Raw genomic sequence first — 19546 nt, 5'->3', positions numbered from 1 at the left:
ACATTGCTTACTTCCCAAAACGGAGCTGGAAAGGTGCATGTGCTTCTTTGGAATTCTCACATAGGAAAATCTGTGCATATCCGTCGTAGCGTTTTTGGTGACAAGCGTGTCTGAAGTGTTGAAATGAAGCCAAATGCTTTAATGATACTTATCATACAATCCTTGTCACTCAGCCAAATTACAGCCTTTCTAATAATTACATCCTTTACCGTGTCACGAGGATCCAATTCTAAACATTTTTTCTTTTATTTTTTCTTTTCTCTGGCGCCGTGCCCTCCAGTTTGACCAAGAGCTCTCCTCCGTTGGAAATGATATCTCATTATGGGCCGATAATTGGCGTGATTCAGTTAATTGCGACAAGCTCAAGGTGTGAAGCAATTATTCGGATTCCCACCGGCGTGTAAAGGTTCCTGCTTCCCTCTGTGGAGCAACACTCCTGATGAAGCAGCCTCCAATTATAGGACGCAGACGCCCACAGAAGGGGGAGCGAGCTCCGGTGTCTCCTGACGCCCACTCGGATCTCGCTCCTTTTCTTCTGTCGGTGCGCGGGAACATGGAGTTTTTCTTTTCAGCGGCGACTTCGGTCACTTAACAGTTCAGCTGCTGACGCAAGCTGCCAACGTGAAATTGCTCGGACGACATTATCCCTGTCAGTGACGTTTCCCTCCTCTGAAGACTGTTATTCAATTTGCATATCAATATTCGCAGCGGGTGTTTCATTGGCTGTATATCGAGTTAACGAGGGGGGAACACTTTTGTGTTCTTTGTTATTCACATAGAGGAAAAACCTATTAGCCGCCTTGTTGATTCCTGAAACGATCCTCTCCTTCTCTTTCGGTCAGATTCCAGTCAAGACTACACAGATTCCACAGGGATAGATCTCCACGAGTTCCTGGTCAACACACTGAAGGGCAACCCCAGGTACGTTCAACATCCTGCAGAGAAATGTCGACCCCTTAAGACCTGCTCAAACCAGCATTTAAAACTTGTACTGTCCGGTGAAGTTCTACGTTTACTTCTGTCGTCCACACAACTCTGTCTAGACTTCACAAACTTACGCTCCCTAAACTTCTACGTCCTCATGTTCTGTGAAGACTTTCTGGTGTGAGCAGCTTTTAGTGTTTTGAAGTTTGAAATGACATCAGGAGAAACATACTCATACGTTTTGTTTCTCCAGGGATCGAATCATGCTCCTGAAGCTGGAGCAGGACATCTTGGACTTCATCAGCAATAACGAGTAAGAATTGTTCATTTTAAGAAGATATGCTAGTTTAACCCACGAGTGTGGTCTAGAAAACGAGCACAGAGGGATTTTTTAATCTGATTTCTCTGTCCCTGCCCAGAAGTCAGAAGAGGAAGTTTCCCCCCATGAAGCCTTACCACAGGATGCTGTTACACCGCGTGGCCGCCTACTTTGGAATGGACCACAATGTGGACCCCAGTGGAAAGTCCGTGGTTATCAACAAAACCACCAACACTAGAATGTGAGTCCGTTTACCGATCTTTACAGTCCAAACTCAGTAAATTACACTATCATAAGACCACTGGACATTCAAGGGCGATACTACGCCGCCACCTTGCTCGTTAATTGGTGATAAATGTTCCCTGAGATCAGTCGACGGACGAGTCGCTTCCCTGGCCTTCTTGTAACTCGACATATGTTGCCGTCAGCATCTGCCTGGAATGAAGCTGCCACTAAAAAAAACCTCTTGTGAATTCCCTCACCGACAGACCCGATCAGAAATTCTCCGAGCACATCAAGGATGACAGGGCGGACGACTTTCAGAAACGCTACATTCTCAAACGAGACAACTCCAGCTTTGATCGTGAAGACAGCACGGTGGGTGTTGGGGGGGTTTTGTATTTTTTTCTCCCTCTACCAAGCTGTCACTTTCATTTCTGACATGTTGTCAAGAGTGGGACAATCTGGCGTCCCATACATAGACGCTAAAGAAGCGTGTGTGTGTGTGTGTGTGTGTGTGTGTGTGTGTGTGTGTGTGTGTGTGTGTGTGTGTGTGTGTCCTCGCCAGATTCGAATGCGTTTGAAAGCTGACAAGAGGAGCAAATCGATGGAGGAGAGGGAGGAGGAGTACCAGCGAGCCAGAGAAAGGATATTTGCACATGATGTGAGAGCTGTTAGTGTAGGCGGGCTGGGGGGTGGGGCGCCGTGTTGCACAAATCTTTGTGTCATTTCTATTCATGTGCAAATTCAGTAGATTTTCTTGCCACCAATTACCACTGCTGGATTTATGAATTTATAGAGACGGAGGGTTGGTGCTTCTCCTTTTCCAGAACAGTTCACCTGCTGCTAAATGTTACATTTGTTATAGTTATATAAGGACACAACAGAGAAATATGAAATTAAATGCAAAGAGAGAAGTGTGCGATTTAATTGAATGTCATTTTCACTGTCATCCACAGGGAGATCACTTCATATTAGACAGAAGGTAAGCAATTAAACTGCACTGATCACGTGACCACTGACTCATCAGATCTTTATCTAATTTGGATGAATTGTCAGTTTAATTTTCCTCATTTAAAAGCTCTTCACCGTCAGGAGTGAGCTCTGTCGTGCTTTTAAAATGGTGGATGTCTCATTGTGTTTCTGTAACACCTCCCTCCCTCCTCTCCTCCCCTCTAGCGCTCCGGATGAAGACGCATGCATGAGCACCCAACAGCGGCGGCAAATGTTCAGGTAGGGTGCTGCTCCCAGTCACACATCGTTCGAGTCCCTTTCAGAGACTGAATGGCAGACCGGTGAGAAAAAAAACCAACCCTGTGAATTGCTGCCCGTCTTAATCGGCTCTCTCAGGAGCAGGAGTGCTGATCTGAGGATTTTAGTTTTTTTCCGTCAGGTTTTTTCTTCCCGAGCTTCCTCTTGTTGGACATTAAACCATGTTTTGAGAACATGTAATCTTATATATATATATATATGTAAAATATTGATCATGCGTCTATTGGCTGTGTTTGAGGTGTCATATAGTGAGTGATCCAAAAGCCTTGAAATGTTTTTTTGCAGGTTTCTGTTTTTGTTTTCCTCTTGTACAAAAAAGCTGTAAAACTTTTAACATTTTTGAATTTTTATTGAAAAATTAGAGCTGAAATGATAATTAGAATTTGATTTGTCAATTATTTTATATTAAATTATGTATATTATATATATTATAATAACAAATAATCTTTGGTTTTCAACTGCTGGTCACAAAAAAATTCATTTGAACATAATAACCCGTTTGTTGTCAAAATGATTCATCAACATTTGGAGAAAATAAAAGACTTCCCATTTTTGCATCTTGCTTTATAGATACAAACAGAAAACTTCATAATAAAAGTATTCTCCTCCTCCACAGGCTGCGGTCCTGCCGGTCAGGTGCCAGCCGACAGAGCAGCTCGGAGACGGAGCCGCGGCACGGCGAGCCACGGCCATGGAGTAGCACCGACAGCTCGGACAGCTCCAACCGGCTCGCCCCGCGGCCCACCATGACCAAGGCCAGCAGCTTCAGCGGCATCTCCCCCGGCCTCGTCCGAGGGGACAGCACAGCCAGCAGCAAGAGCACTGGGAGGCTCTCCAAAACAGGCAAGGCAGTCGTAGGGCTGCGGTAGAATATTTAGAATCTGCTAAGATGCTGGAAAAACGCTTCTGTCAGACTTCTCCATTTGCCAAGTGAATCATTTATTCACTTCCCCCGCGGAGAGATAGAAAATCTCTTGAGTCCCGACATTGAGAAGAAAAATCCACGAATTACCTGGTACAAATGGGTGAAAGGGGGAATAGAAATGCTCACTTTGCATAGTCAAGCAAAAATCCTCCGTCATCCGGGACACCGGAGGTGTTCATCAGAACAAATGTTTGTTGTCCCGCCGTGGTCAATAAAGCTTGCGGGCCGGCCCGCAGCCGGACAGCTGTCACAACTAATGACCGTGCAGCGACGCAGTGATGGACGAGGCCCTTAAAAAATTGTTGTAGCAGCAGCAGCAGTTTCACACCCGGCAATGAGGAGCTGCTGCATAATGTATAAAGTCTAAAGTGTCACCGGGATGAAGTCGGGGCATCTCCCCAGCTGCGAGTGCTTACTCCACAATATGATATATTTGTAACTTGATTGGCTGAGAGTAGGGAGATGGTCTTCACTCTTTTTTTTTTCTTCTGCAGAGAGGTTGCAGCAGCAGTTTTTCAGTTGTTTACAAGGTGGCTGGCTGCCCTCACTTTGTGTTTCAGGGAGTGTAAGTGGAGGAGACATCTTGTCTCCGCTGACTCGTCCTCCTCAGCCCCTAAATAACCTTTTCTTTGCAACAGGCTGTGAGGCCGAATCCAACTGGAAACTGGATCAATTCTTCTTCTACCATCTGAAAATAAAGTCTCATTTTCTTTCCTCTCTCGTCGTCTTTCAGGTTCAGAGTCATGCAGCAGCGTCGGTTCCTCCTCCAGCTCGCTCTCCCGTCCCCAGATGCCCCTCCCGGTTTCGGCCTCGACCCGGTCCAGCATCCCAAGCACAGCGCAGTTGATCCACCCGGCCGCCGACACCAGAGGCCCCGGACACCCCGAGATGATCAAGCCACCACCAGCTACAGACGCGACCAGCTATTACGTGTTGCCATTGGAAGCCTCTGGGATCCCACCTGGCAGCTTTCTGGTCAACCCACACACAGGTAGGTGATACAGTTGGAAAGCCACTTTATTTTAATTATTTAGTTTTTTTCTCGACAATGGCACAAGTTTTTCTTTCCCAAAATTAAATTTCCCCCTTCCTGTAATTTTCCTGTTTCCTGATGAATATTCATGGTTATTTTTTTACACGTTGGCATGCGGTTGCACTGGGTTTGTCTGTCAAATTAGTAGTCAGACAAAGACGTGCTGATCAAAAGGCATCAAACAGATGGGAGGAATCTGTAAATATTCATCGTGGGCCCAATGCTCAGTTGTTCACTTAAGTTGCTGCGAACGTGGGTGTGTCCTTCACTGTCACAGGGAACATGATTCAAGTGATTTTCTTTTATATTATGTCTTTTTTGTCTCTTCTGAATTTCATTTGACAGGCAAACCTTTCATCCACCCCGATGGCAGCGCCATAGTTTATAACCCAGCTAACATCATCCCCACTGCTGGCAGGAACCCACAGCAGGGGAAAACCCCCCAGCAGCCAATCTCTGCCGCAAACCAGCAGCAGCCAACCAATCATCTGCACTCCCAGGTCAGTGGGCGGGACTTTATCCTTGTTCACGCTGCAACTTGACGCTCCAACCATTTTTACTAGCAACCTTCACCAAGTCTCATGCCCTGTGTCCCTCTGTCCGTCTCTTCTTCCCTTCCCTTCTCAGCCGATCTGTCCTCCTCTCCAGTCGTCCTCCTCTGAGCCTGTCCACAACCCGATGGTCTCTTATCCTCTTCCTCCTCCTCATCTTCCTCCTTCTCAGTTCCTGTCTTTCTATCCTAACCAACAGTACACTGTGGTACAGAACCTTTTTCTTTTTCTTCCATTGGATGAATCTTCCTCCGTTCCATCTCCTGCCAGACCTGGCTCATTAAGAATTAAGCTATACTTTTTGTCTGAGCTGTGACATTTATAAATTTAAAATACTTTTTTTTTTTTTTATTCTGAGCTCTGTTTTGACCCAGGTCTTCATACTTTATCTTGTTTCCTTCTTTGCTCCTAGGAAAAGGGATTTTTGTCAGTTTCCACACATCTTCTCCATCCACATTTCTGTTGGTTTGACTTGATGAGTTTTTATTGATATGTAAAATCAAGCACAACTTTCTTTCCCCTTCCTGAACGTCCTAAATATTAATTTTTTAATGTTTTTTTGGTTGGAAGGTGCGCCCAAATCCAGCAGGAGCTATTACCCTCATATATAGATCATGCATTCACTTAACCTCATTTCTGACCTGGTTTTAGTGAAAGACATGCCTCTGTGACTAATTATGCCTGTGGAAAGTTCCATTAATATTTAATTCATCACCAGATGTTGGCGTTGAATAATCCATGACTAAAAACACTGCTTTTCCAACAACATGTCAGAGATGACCTGATACAGAGAGATGGTTCAGTAGAACCATAGTAGAGTAGTAGAGTCTCTGCAGACCTGGGTCAGATTTAAACTAATTCTTCAAGTGGACAAATGTCTTTGACTTAGCACTTAGCTTAGAAATCACCTCATCGTCCCTGGTGGTTGAACTGTACGTGTTTTAAATGTGTTCGTCTAATGTTCTCTCTCCAGCCCGACGTCCTGAACGCCCAGTTCAGTCACATGACTCTGACGCAGCAGCCCCTGCCCGGTGACAGTGGAGCGACGGCTCAAGACGCCCGCCACTATCAGACTTTATACCACCACCACCCGTCCGCTATGGTGCTGCAGGGTGCTCCGCAGCAGCAGCAGCAGCAGCAGCAGCAGCAGCAGCAGCATCAGCAGCATCAACAGCAGGTTGCCAGCTACATGGTGGCAGGACCATCAGGAGGACACTCGGGGCTGCTGCAGGGTCAACATGTCCCGCTCCCGACGCCGGGCCACAACCACGCTTACCCCAGCTCCACACCGGGCCCCGCTGCTTTCCACGGGTCCACCTTGAACCAACCGTTACTCCAGCAACACGCCTACATGCAGCAGCCTCTCCAGCAGGTAGACACTCACATGTCATGTCTCTCGTGGCTGGGAAACGGATTAAATGGCGGCCGACGTGTGATACAGCCCATGAATTTGTGTGTTGTGTCTCTGCTGCAGATGGCCACGTGTTACTGCTCGTCAGCCCACCATCCACACTGCTCCGCCCAGCAGCAGCAGCAGCAGCAGCAGCAGCAGCAGCAGCACTACCGGCCCCCCGTCAACACGCTGCCCTATAACTGTCCTCAGAGCCAAAACCTGCCCCAGCAACAAGGTAAGAAAAGAAAAATCCATGATAACTATTGAATTTTTCTTTTTGAAAAAGTGAGACCCAGGTATAATTGGTGTCACGGTTGCTTTTCTACACCTGTGGAAAAACCAGACGGAGTATTAAGATAAATCACCCACATTCAATTTTTCTTTTTTTTTTGAAAGTCTCTTTCACTAATTTGAAGTTGTGTTGAGGTGGATACTGAACAGCAGCGGGTCGCCCCTTTAATTCTCATGACTAAAGCTTTGAAATAGTCTCATGTCGGATCTAAAGACAAATCAAAGGAGGTTTTAATGAATAAGATCCTCGGTCTTTTGCCTCGAGTGAGGCTCAGCTTTGTTCACCTCCTGCTTTGACTTCTTAGACGGCCTTTTTTTTGTTTCTGTTGTTCTGATTTGTTTCTCCACACGGGAGCTCCACCAACCGCTGTCCGACAGCTCTGGTGAAGGACGAACATCTCTCCCTCGTTTCCCCTCTTGGTTTGTTTGTTTCTGCGGGTTCAGACGTCTCCCCGGGAGTCATCTGCTTGATTATTCTGTTTCTCGGTTGTCTTTATTTTTTCTTTCACCACAGGAGTTGAGATTGTTAGCTCCTGCTCAGTCTCTCACACACACACATGCATTTCCTTGCTTAACGCGATGCAGTCTTTGAACAGTTGTGACTTCTACAGTCACGCGCGCGCACTCATACGCACGTCTCTTTAAGTGGCTGCGGCACTATTCTGTCATCTGTAGGCTGTAAATGCGGCTTCCCTGCTGGGGACCCGGGGAATAGACAGTGGACAAATGAAGCTGACCTACAAAGGCAAAGGACAGCAATTATTTCTCAGGGAAAAAATGACTGGAGCCTCTGGTTTCCCGTCTGTTTTTGCAATAATTAAAAACAATACATACAAGACCAGCTAAAGGTGAGGACACCGCAGCGCACGTGATGAATAATTTATCGGTGGGAATCCTCCGGTGGCCCAGTCGGTGTCCACAGAGGAATCTGTGAATGTTTCCAGTCACTTGCATCAGTCGCCACCGCCGCCACCACAGGGCGTCGGCTTCAGTCGTGCTCATCCTGGGTGAACGGTTCATATTTAATGTGAAGGAACTGACGGAGAGGTTATCAAAAGGACTTGGAAATGTCCAGTCACAAATTTTACTCCACCCCAAGTCATCAGATGTCTTGTTCAATCCAATCAACATTCTGAAAATCAATCGCCAAGGCAACGGACAACAGAATCCCCCCCAAAAAAGAAATGAATAACATATCATTTTAAGATTAGATTATCTTTAAATGAAAGTAAAAGCAAAGAAAGGCAGGTTTTCTTTCAAGGAATGATGGAGATTTTCACAAAATGTAATTATAACGGTCGGGCACTTCTTCACCATAAGTAAATTATAAATTAATCTTCAGATTATTCAACAGTCGAAACCCCAATCTTAGTAGAAACTAAATGTCACCGCGAGAAAGAAAAGATGCGTGAACTTGAGATCAAGGAAATTACAAAATCTCTTGAATATAACCATTTTTTTATTTGAATTATGGGGGTGACTGATGCAACCACAGAATTTTGTTTTCAACATCTTGTGGCTTCATTTTTAAAGTTACAGTCCAAACGATAGTTTTAAAAATCCAATAAATATCAGCCATCAATAATTGTTTTTTAATTGAAATACGTCCCAAAAACAATCTGGATACAGATTCCTGAGCTTCCTGTGACAGAGATGCATAATATATGAGATACGACTTCTATCAACCTATTTCAATCTATCGGTTGCGCTCTGTGTCATTTCCGTACCAAGGAGGAAGCAGCGAGCCTGAGCGGCGGGATGCGGGGCCGGGACGCTGTCTGAGAGGCCTCTACGAATCTCACAGTGAACCGGTCTCTTTTTCAGCCCCTCACTCCTCAACCCGCCGGACAAACCTCGACCTCGCCAGGAGAGATAGGTCGACGCGCACACTCCCTTAAGGTTCAGTTTGGCTCCGTCCTAGCTAATGGCTCCAACTCCCCGAATCTGCACCTCCTCCCAAAAAAAGAAAAAACCCAATCACGGTCACTGATGGTCATTATCTCCATGTGAAGGAATTTTCTAAGTAAAGATCGTCTCATCTGCTGCCCGCTGGCGTGGAATGAAATTGTGTTCGTTTGATATTACGCTCATTTCATGCTCTGTTTGAAGGTGGGAGGCGAGGGTGGATAAAAATAGTCTTCGCCCTCCGTCCTCCCCCCTCTGTTCCTCGCGGAGCATTTTCATTGTCTAGTTGTACTGTTCCTCCCAGGGCGGCCGACTGTAAAGACACCTTCACAAAAGGACGTCCTCTCCTTTGTCACTTGGATTACCACATCTGTGGCTCACTGGGGAGAGTATTTTCTAATGTCTTTTTTTTTTTTTTTTTTTTTGTCACCTTGACATTTAAGGGTCCGTCTCTCTCCTCCCCCCCCCCCCCGGCTCAGAACAAGCACCGCCATTTTAGGCCATCCGGAAAATGGCCGGATCTGTGTGACTTTGTATTGTCTTAAGAATTACTTTTTTAAAAATACTTTCTTTTTACCACCTGAACTAAATCACTTGTTTTTCTTTTCTTTCTTTCTTTTTTTCAGAGGCAGAGAAGTGGCTCGGCCACTCATGTTGCATGTTCATGCGACCACAGGCCAAATCAAATATATTGACTTTCTCATTTATTCCAAGAGCCTCAAAGCTGCTAAGCTGTAACAGCTCAACTCCCAGAGCAAAGAACAATCTTCCACAAACTTTCAATCTGCCGCCGGTTCCTCCCAAAGTAGTTCTAATGTCTCTTCGTCCAAAGTGTCTTTAACATGAATGTTTAACAGTAAAACCGTTTCCATGATCCACCCCCGCCGTGTTGCATACGAATCGTGAATATTGAATTATGTGGGGTTTTTGTTCTTGTCGTGTTATCGTTCACTTCACAGCGTCGTGCCTTTCTCATTTCGCCCCAGTGCACCAAGCCGTGATGCCAAACCCAGCGTCCAGCTACCAGACCATGGTGGGCGTGCAGCCAACCCCCAACCTCGGCCTCACTGGCAACCAGCAAAGCAATATGGGCAACCAGATGCAAGGCATGATGGTCCAGTACCCTCCAATGCAGTCTTATCAGGTACTAATGCTTCGGCGATTATAATATCACCAGGCTAAGAAATTAAAAGAGAGCTTTCAGTTCATTTTGATATGAATGATATCTGCTGTTGTAAGCTCTGTGCTCTTGGGGAGAAAAGAACTAAACAAGTATATTCCATCTCTTCACACCTTTGTAAAATATCTAAAAAGGCGTCTTTACGTTCTGGAATTGTCCATTTACTCCAGTTTTTGTTTTTTTTCTGTAGCAGGTTTCTATGCCGCAGCAGACGTACCAGCAGCCAGTGTTTGTGTCCTGCCAGCCAGGACAAGGGGCCGTGGCTGTTGCTGGCATGCAGCCCTACTACAGTCTGCTCCCCCCGAACCAGCACACCACCATGAGGTACGATCACAGTCATCTGTCGACGACTCACATCTGAATATGAATCCCTGAACTGTCGGCTTTCAAATGCAACACAAAGGGAAGAAGAAGAATATATTTTCTGTTAAAGGAGTAAGAAGTTAAGCTGGTCAAAACGCTCGTCAACGGGTGATGTCACGGTGGGCTGACAGATGGTTTTTGATTCTTTTACATTTAGCAATAAATATTGAATGTTAAAAGAGAAATACTGAATTGATTGATTTTCAATTTTTTTATTGTATAACAAGTTTCATTACCAGTGTGATATATGGCAGTAATTAGTTTTTAGGTAATATTTCACCTTCACTGGCTGATTTCAGTAAAAAACCCAGTTTACATTGATGCTTTTAATAATCCGTCCAAAGCTGCAGCCTGAAATTGAGTTAATTTAGTTTCCTCGTGCGGTTTGCTCCGAAATTAACTCAAGACACGTTTACGCTGATAATAAGCTTGTTCTGATTTATGCTCACCGTTGTTTTATGACAGTTTCTTACGGCTGAAGTTGCTCTAATCGGGTTTAGATTGAATCACCAGCTCAGCAGTGGACGTACGTTGTCCCAGAAAGCGATTTGCAGGCCCTCGATGCTGCTTCTCGCTCCTGAAGGTGCCTCTTATTTATAGACCTTTAATGGGGCCTGATGAGTGAATCCCCACGCTCCTTGGAGCCAAGGTCATCGTTGTTCACTGTGGGGAGAGAAAAAATGAAGTTATTACCGGAATGCTTTTGGCGAAAACTGTGCGGCTGATGAATGTCTCTCAAAGAGCCTCAGTCATTTTCCTCCTCTTCTCGGCTGCTGTGGAGAAAGTGCTCGGCGCCGCGCCCTCGCTCATTAGAGCTGATAGATAGAACGAGTTCACAGAAAGCAAAACATGTAATTAGTTTCCTCTTCCAATCAATCTGGGTCCTGGTGAGTCGAGGCACGACTGGGACAATTGTGCGCGTACATAACAAAACACCGGGCGCCAACGCAACCTGCGAGGGAGAACAATGAACAGACACACACACACACAGGAAGAAGAGGTGACTTTCCCATTGTCCCAGCTGTAAAACGAGGCTGCGTTAGTAGGGCAGGCGGCGTTGGGAATGATTTATGCGGCAGCGTTCCGAGCAGCTCACTCCCGTCCCACGAGGACCGTCCGTCCACCTGCAGCCTGCTTCTTTCACCAGCTGTACACGAGTCCCCGCAGGCAACGAGTGCCCACTTTACAGATGGACTTCTTCTGCGGATGAATTTCAAATTTAATACCTCGGCTGCAGCGTGACAACCTCGGAGCTCTGGGAGATTTATGCTGCGAGCAGGTTTTAGAAGGGATTTTGGAAAGGCCTGTTTAAATGTGAGCATCATATTAGACTTATTGGTCTTCAGGTGTTCAGAGAAGAAGCACTTAGGCTGACGAAGTTGGCAACAGAATACCTGCAAGGTTTAAAAGTTTTCCATCCGGTCTAAAGTGTCCAACCATCTTGATAATTCCATGTCAATACTGGCTTTCTCTGATTCTCTTGATATCTAAATATCTTTCCACGTGGTTTTACAATGTCTAAAATATAAATTAGGTGAGCCCTTCTATAAAACACTTTCCGTGTGCATGTGTGTTCATTCCCAGTTCGACGGTGAGTTTCCTGCCCGCCCAGATGATGGAGCAGCTCCAGTTTCCTCAGACCTCGTCCCCTTGCGTCTCCCAGCAGCACCCGGGGCAGCAGTACGCAGGTACAGTACGGCCCCTCCAACATCTGTTTTTTAAAAAATGAGAGTACTCACCTTGGTCCGTGACATTAACCGCTGCTGCGACGTGCTTTATTCCACCTCCATCTCTCTGCGTCAATAAAAACATTATGAAATATCCTTTCCTGGGTTTGCTTTGCCGTCGCATGTGCGTCAGATGCAAAATTAGATTTTCAAAATGAAGAAGAAGAAAAAGGCGTGAAGTGTGGTTGATGACGACTCCCCCCTTGAGTTTGAAAACATGACAGTAATTTTTTTCACATCCACCAAACAGCCCATTGGTCGACTGTGTCGACTGTTACAAAACGTTCTGTCCACTGCTCATTCAGTATTTTGATTTGTATACGCCGGGAAAACGATTGAAATAACAAATCACCGATGTGATGACATCTTAACACTTTGAGTTATTCCCCGTTTCCCCACTGTCCTCCTACTAAATGATGATTCTGTGCAGTTTATCATGAAGACTGTATCTTCCCGTTATGACGGCAGCAAAAAAAACGTTGCTCACTCTTCACGAGAGGACCTTCATGAGTTTCCTCAGTGGTTGATATCACTTACGCAGGGAAAAGAACACTGGACAGAAAAATAAAGACGAAAGCTTCAAATATTTTGTTTGGTTAGGAACATGAAATATGTGCAGTTATTTGTTGTGTAGCCATTATCAGCTTTTTCGTCAAAATATATTATGTAAGACATAAAATTATGTAAGAAATTAAATTTTAGCGAGAATGCAAAGTTTTATCAACCTTTCAAAAACACAAAATCTTTTTAATATTATGTTAGAAATATTTTTACAGTGCAAATTACTTTTCGTAACGTAGACGATGGACGTAATATTTGGGGGTTTGAATAAACTGAGAACGATAAATTAACTGAGAAGTTTTTTAAATATGAAAGCAGAACAGTAACAAACAAATCTAATAATTTCTTTCGTTATTTTGCGGATGGAAGACGAAGATTCTTATTAACCGAGATGTTTTGATGTAAGAATATTTTCCATGTCAGCGCCCTCTGGTGAACAAACTCTGCAATGTTTCTTCTTACTAAATTGGCCCAATACACCGATGTGTGTTACCGTGGGCAACGTAACAGTCTCGCCATAACACACGTTTAGGTAAATCAGGTGATAAGTTGATGAAACTACAGCAAAGTGACTCAAACTGAAAATTATACAAAATTCTCTAGTGCTTTAAAAACGTATAACCAGTGTTCCCATGTGTTGCCTGTTTTTTTAACTGGCACAGAATCACTGTGGAGAGACTCAGGTGGGGCCGTCTCCTCACTAATGACCTTTATTATTCATGTCTGATATCACGGGAGAGCGGCAGAGGGAGCCGTCATCTCCAGCTCGTCAGTAATGAGGTCACATGAAGGTCTCGTGGCGGCCGCACCTACAGCGTCACCAGCAAACACTTTTAATTAGCTGCGCCGGGGCCAGAAATAATAAACCACAGATTTAAAGTCCACATATTCCATTGTCCTTGCCACTGTTATTAGGTATTATTTCATAAGTCAACAGTGGCGTCTGCTGTGCAAAGTTTGCAGTACGGTTTGCACCTATGTAAAGAGAAATTAATTAGATGGAAATATGTTGTATTTCTTTATGACTGCGCAGCGCAGGAGGTCACATCTCCGCCTGTGTTTGTTCTTTTTCTTTAAAGTCACATTATTCATGCTCGTGCGTCAGAAACTCATTGGATAATTGGATCTCCCGGATCATCGCGGTGGATTTAGCAGGAAAAAAGGGGGAATGGACTGTTAATGCACCACGGATGTGCCTTTTATAATCAAGGCACTTAAAACCTAATTGCTCAGCAGCGAACGGTGTGGGAGTCGGGAGTCGGGGGGGGGGTTTCACTGATGAGGTGTGTAGCTGAACAAAAGTGCTGAACAGCAGCTTTTGGGCACAAACACATTTAGTGCGTCGGCTTGCTCTGGTGCATAAATGATGAGTTGATGCGATTGATTTAATAAAGAATATCTGATTTCCCTCTTGACAAACCTAAGTCTGTATCAACCGTTTTTATATCCAGCTTGTTGTTTGTGTGTGCAGGGTTGTTACCCCCGGCCCACAGCGGTGGCATGGTGATGCTGCAAATGACAGCGCCCCCCTGCCAGCAGCACCGGGCCCCCTCCCCCTGCCAACGGAAACAGCCCGGCTACAAACACCCTGGCCCCGATAACCAGCGCGGCCGCAGGCCTCCTGAGCTCCCTCCGCATCCGGACAACACCCAGGTACAAACGCTGCCCAAGTGCAAAGATGGGGAGAAAACTAAATCGTACAAAAGCGATATTGTCATACAATGATTTACAAGTATGTTAAGTGATTTCTTAAACCTTATAAGGGCTGTGAACACATTGAATTTGTGGCCCAGAGGTTTAGACACCACATACCAATTTCAAAAATCATTTAAAATTTAATTTCAAGTGGGCTTAGCGTACACTTGTCCGAAAGTTTTAAATATTTAAAGGTAATTTAGTCCAGTTTTTTTTAGAGATTCCTCCCCTTGAGCTAAAACCAGCCTCCCTGCAGCTAATGTCGAGGTAAACAGGCTGTGCAAATGAAGTCAACACTGGCGTAACCAGAAAATGAGGAGAAAATAGTCCTCAGCATTAGGGTGTAATGGTACATTAGGGCGACTAATGTGGAGGGAACGGGACATCAGAGCATCGGCTAGAACCACAAAATGACTTGTGAAAGGAAGATGGAGCCGCGGTTGTTGTTTTTTTTCCCCTTTTTTTTTGAATGAAAGTGTTTTGTGTTCCTTCCCCTGATTTCTCCCGCCGCCCCGCTGGTGTGTTGTGTGTAGAGCAGCTTGCCCTCGTCTCCGGCGCTCACGCCCTTGCCAGGCCAGCCGCCCAGCGTCAAGGGCCTCCCATCAGGCATCTCGTCCATCCCTGTCATGGCCCACCACCCGCAGCTCCCTACAGCCTTCTGCCACAGTGGACAAGGTTGGACACACGCACGCACGCACGCACGCACACACACACACACACACATACACACACACACACACACACACACACACACACACACACACACACACACACACACGCACACACACTCCGACAATAAAGAGACGACTCCCTCACCAAGATGGCAGCCTTATTAAAACTGAGGAAATTATATTTGTGCCTTTTCTTTATAATCGTGAGTCTGAACCGGTACGTTTTAATCACAGAGAAAAACAGTTTGCAGGCAATTTAATTATGTTTTTGTAGAGACGCTATCAGGCAAATATGATTTCATTCAGCAAACAAAAATCACTTCATTTTTTTCCCTCAGTAAATTATCTCAGGAGATAACGTCTTCACTCAGCCTCCCTGAGCTGAGCACTTTGAATTTAGCTCTCACTATAGCTGACATCATCATGGATACATCGCATCATTAATATAGTCTTCTTAGGATTATGTTACTGGTGAAGTATGGAAGTACTGGTCGAGTGGCAAGCAGCCATGTTATAGCCTTCTATTAGCCACCACAATTAGACTTAGCACACTCTCCAGCAGACGTCTTTGATTTATTTAAATTTACAGGCAGAGTGAAAGTTCAGCAACGGAAGTTTTATGTTTTCTGAGTTGTGTTGCTGAAAATGATCAAATAGTCCCGTTATCTTAGAAAGTAACCGCTTCTCTGTCAGCCAGCAACTTACCAGGAGGGCTAGATTGCAATAATGCTTATAATCTACAGCCTAACTTTACTAACGTATTTCAATAAAAGTTCCTAAAACGAGTCTGTGACTAAATGCATGTAAAAAACGGTGATTTCTGTTTTTACTAGTATCTGATGATACTACCAGAAACCAGGTATGAGAATAAAAACAGCCAATCAGACATATTTACCAAAAAAACCACACTTTTTAATTAAATTCTGCACAAAATATGATTAAGGTTCTTTCAAACATGTATTGATAATTTTCTGTGACATGCAGGTGAAAGACACTACTCTCTACTGGGCCAACCTCTGCATTACAAACCCTCCATCAGACCTCCGCTCATCCACACTGCCCACATGATGGCCAAACACCAGGTGACACACACACCAAATCTCTTTAACCACTCATAAATTATATTTTATAATTTTGCAGTTATCTTGCAAACATCTCCCCCCACCCTCCACCTAACTGTCCTCCGTGCTCCTCAGGGTCCACTCGGGGTTTGGCGTAGCGGTCCTGGGAGGAAGGCCAGCAGAAAATCCCTGTCTTCAGATCTCAGTGTAGGTGAAGCAGGTAATAGGAAGTCCAGAGGGAGGCTTGAGTTCAGCGAACCTCGCGTTACCCGCAGTCATTTAAACTTTAACGGCCATTTTGACCGCGATTCAACCTCGGAGAGAAGCACCGCAAGTAAATCTGCTGTAAAATGAGGTGTTTCCAGCTCAGGTATGTGTGGGAGTACAGACGAGATGTTCCTGACAACCCGCCGTCCTGTGTGAAACATCAGGCTTTAACGCGTCAGTCATAAAAGGAAAGTCGCGCACAAAGACGAATCCCTTGATAAATCCAGCTGCTGCGTCGTCTGTTTAGCAGATTAGATGAAGTAACGCCACGTTCCTGATTGTGTCAGAATGTGTTCGCGGCGCTCCATCGCTGTGGGGGAAGAAAAAAAACAAAACGTCTTGTTTGTGAATGTAAGCAGAATAAATTACAGACCGGGCAGAATCCACACCTGGCGAGATGCAACCTGCAGCCCTGACGCTATTAGTGCTGAAAGAAATGTGCTGATTATTTCAAACATGGCGTCTGGGTTGTTTGTCTTTTTTTGCACTAGCCGAGCTGTTTTTTCTGCATTATTCAGGTGCTCGTGTCAACAAATCCCACTGGTGCAATCAAGAAGGAGGCGTGAAAAGCAGACTTATTCTTTTGACTATCTATGAAGAAATATTAAAGACACAAAACAATATGTTAATATCATTTTGCTCGAGCGCACTGCAACAGGTTTGACCGTCGTTCGACCCAAAAGCTTTAAAGCTGACTGCAGCAGTTTATTGAAGCCTCCCGATGGCGCAGGTCTGATTTTCCTCTTCACCCACGACAGTTATTTTATTTGCTGGCGCCGCTGCTCACACTGCTGCCTGTGTGTGTGTGTGTGTGTGTGTGTGTGTGTGTGTGTGTGTGTGTGTGTGTGTGTGTGTGTGTGTGTGTGTGTGTGTGTGTGTGTGTGTGTGTGTGTGTGTGTGTGTGTGTGTGTGTGTGTGTGTGTGTGTGTGTGTGTGTGTGTGTGTGTGTGTGTGTGTGTGTGTGTGTGTGTGTGTGTGTCTGCAGTGAGAACTCACATCCTGGAAGTGACAGACCCTCCGGAGGGGATCGGCTGTACAGACTCCACCCGCCTCCTGGCAGAGCTCTGCGGAGGGGGCGAACTGATCCCGCGGCTGTCGGACCACCAGCCCCGGCTGTGCTACACGACCAGAGACGCCCCCGGCAGAGACCTGGCCTCATCACACTCTCTCTTTGCCATCCTCCCTTCCAGATTCACTGTCCCAGGCACCGCGCTCCACCACCGCGGCCCCCAGGCCCCCTTTAAACTCCAGACTAACACCAGACACAAACGGGAGCGGCGGGACCCGGACAAAGCCGGCTCATAGCTGCTGAGATCTCGGTGCACCTGTGGAGCGCCACGTGAACGCACATCCAACCACCTGCCTCTGCTGCCTCAGTCTGGACCGTCTCCCCAGACCCTGTCCGAATCAGAAACAGTATCCAATGTTTGAAGAATGAATGTTGAGTTTTATTTTGTTTTAGTTTCTTTTTATCTCTTCTCCGACCAACAGGCAGCGACACTCACCACTTTGGTTTTGTTTTGCGTCCGTGGCTGCCGAGTTCAATCCGAGGCCTCCTCTTTTTCTACAAAAAATAAAATAAAATAAAAAAGTCTAGTTTGCTGTTCAAAAGTGAAAGTGTTCCGAGAGCTTTAGGGTTTATTTGCCAGCTAAGATGTTAGTGTTTCCACTGTGGCTCTTTTTAATAGCAGCTGTACACATCATCGACTTGAGTCTGGTTCAACAATATATATGTGCCCACTTGAAGATAAGATATTTAGCGTTCACATCAAAGCAAGCCATTCATTTTATAATAAACTCTGATCAATAAATTCGTCAGCAGATCTCCCGCTTCCCTTCCCCTCTGTACATCTCGCCCCCGACAGTAACACTTGTACCATGAATAAACACTGAATAATCGATCTGCTACCTGAATAACTTAAAGTCACGATGGTACACCGTGAATGTTGCGTTTGCACTGAGGTTGGAGATTTGATTGGAGTCAGACGGGGCCTGGATTTTCTTTTAACCCCCCCATCACCTGTTTGTTGCACTCAGCCAGGCCACTTTGTTTTATATTTAATTAAAAATGTTTATATGCACAAGAAAAATGCAATCGAGTTGTTCACTCTACTTGACTTCTTTAATGTTATTCTTATTTTTTCTGTTTGCGTGATTCATGAGAGGAGTTCTGTCTGGTCTGGCCTTAATTTCTTCTTTCTTTTGGTTTTTTTTCTTCTTTTGTTCAACTCTAATAAATGATTTCACCACACGTGTTGATAACTTTCTCCGAGCCAAGGGGCGAGTTTTTAATCTACATTAAGCAAATTGTCTCCTCGTGAAGAAAATAAATCACTAGATGAGGCAACTTCTGGGAGAATGTTGCCGTGAAAGTTTGCAACTCTGCCTGTTGGGCATCGCACGCAGATTTATCTCTGCTTTGTTGCCTCATCTGCAGCTGCAGCAGTGAGACGTTCTGCATAAAATCCTCTGCCCAAGTGAAGAGAAACAGCGATATCTGGTGGACGAGTCGTGTTACTACAGTTACTAGTGCACTGAAAAGTGAAACGGAAGGTGTGTGTGTGTGTGAGTTGAAGGTAAAAGCAGCTTGTGGCTCAAATGAAGTCTACAATCTGAATCATACTGTACAATAAAGAGTCACTGTGTTCCTGTGCTGGCAGGTTGTAGATTGGCCCCTGTATCAGTGGCCCCAGGTTTATTTATATTTCTATCACTGCTCGATTCAATCACAAGATTTAAAGGTCCAGTTTTCAATAAATGCTTGGTGGCCTGTGAAACCCCCAGGAAGTGATGGAACTCTTACATTATCTTTCTTACCTATATTTGTTATGTCAACAAGATTATAAAAAAATAATATTCTGTTGGTCAGAATTGTCCCTGCCCAAAAAAAAAAAACCCAGTGTCTGATTTGTCAAGAAAGAAATTGCTGAAAAGTCAGTTCTCAGTTTATGGCCACTGGATGTAATGCTGTCACACAATCTCAGTGGTGCATTCAAGTGTCAAACTGAACCCTGAACATACTGTACATCAGTCACTCTAATTCCTGAAGATGGGCAACTATAATATTTTATAATCTTAGTTTGTATGATTATTTAAAACTCTTGCATTAAAAAAAGATGAACATAATGTCTGGCTACCTGGATATGGACATAAAATATTATTTTTTAGATATATTTCTCTTAAAATCAG

At 44.9% G+C, this 19546-nt stretch overlaps 1 protein-coding gene across 12 annotated transcripts in view; it reads left to right on the top strand.

Annotated features, from left to right (window-relative positions):
* The window catches only part of LOC118309177 (R3H domain-containing protein 1-like), a 36283-nt gene extending 17675 nt beyond the window's left edge, over positions 1-18608 (top strand). For 4 of the 12 annotated variants that reach the window (XM_035631049.2, XM_035631033.2, XM_035630999.2 and 1 more), the window contains 21 exons: positions 843-921; positions 1178-1237; positions 1344-1484; positions 1732-1840; positions 2031-2126; positions 2422-2447; positions 2642-2695; positions 3351-3577; positions 4393-4650; positions 5038-5192; positions 5320-5451; positions 6217-6615; positions 6718-6871; positions 9792-9976; positions 10203-10336; positions 11960-12063; positions 14135-14316; positions 14892-15033; positions 16014-16111; positions 16226-16310; positions 17343-18608. In XM_035631049.2, coding sequence (XP_035486942.2) covers positions 843-921; positions 1178-1237; positions 1344-1484; positions 1732-1840; positions 2031-2126; positions 2422-2447; positions 2642-2695; positions 3351-3577; positions 4393-4650; positions 5038-5192; positions 5320-5451; positions 6217-6615; positions 6718-6871; positions 9792-9976; positions 10203-10336; positions 11960-12063; positions 14135-14316; positions 14892-15033; positions 16014-16111; positions 16226-16310; positions 17343-17662 — 3140 coding nt within the window. In that variant the 3' untranslated portion in view covers positions 17663-18608. Of the gene's footprint in view, positions 1-842; positions 922-1177; positions 1238-1343; positions 1485-1731; positions 1841-2030; positions 2127-2421; positions 2448-2641; positions 2696-3350; positions 3578-4392; positions 4651-5037; positions 5193-5319; positions 5452-6216; positions 6616-6717; positions 6872-9791; positions 9977-10202; positions 10337-11959; positions 12064-14134; positions 14317-14891; positions 15034-16013; positions 16112-16225; positions 16311-17342 lie in introns of those variants that run through there. The other 8 variants (XM_035631024.2, XM_035631042.2, XM_035631015.2 and 5 more) reach the window with 8 other exon arrangements.
* The last annotated feature ends 938 nt before the right edge of the window (positions 18609-19546 follow it).

Source organism: Scophthalmus maximus, chromosome 1 (assembly GCF_022379125.1).
Source record: "Scophthalmus maximus strain ysfricsl-2021 chromosome 1, ASM2237912v1, whole genome shotgun sequence".
Taxonomy (NCBI): Eukaryota; Metazoa; Chordata; class Actinopteri; order Pleuronectiformes; family Scophthalmidae; genus Scophthalmus; species Scophthalmus maximus.
This window is presented reverse-complemented; position numbering and strand designations above follow the sequence as displayed.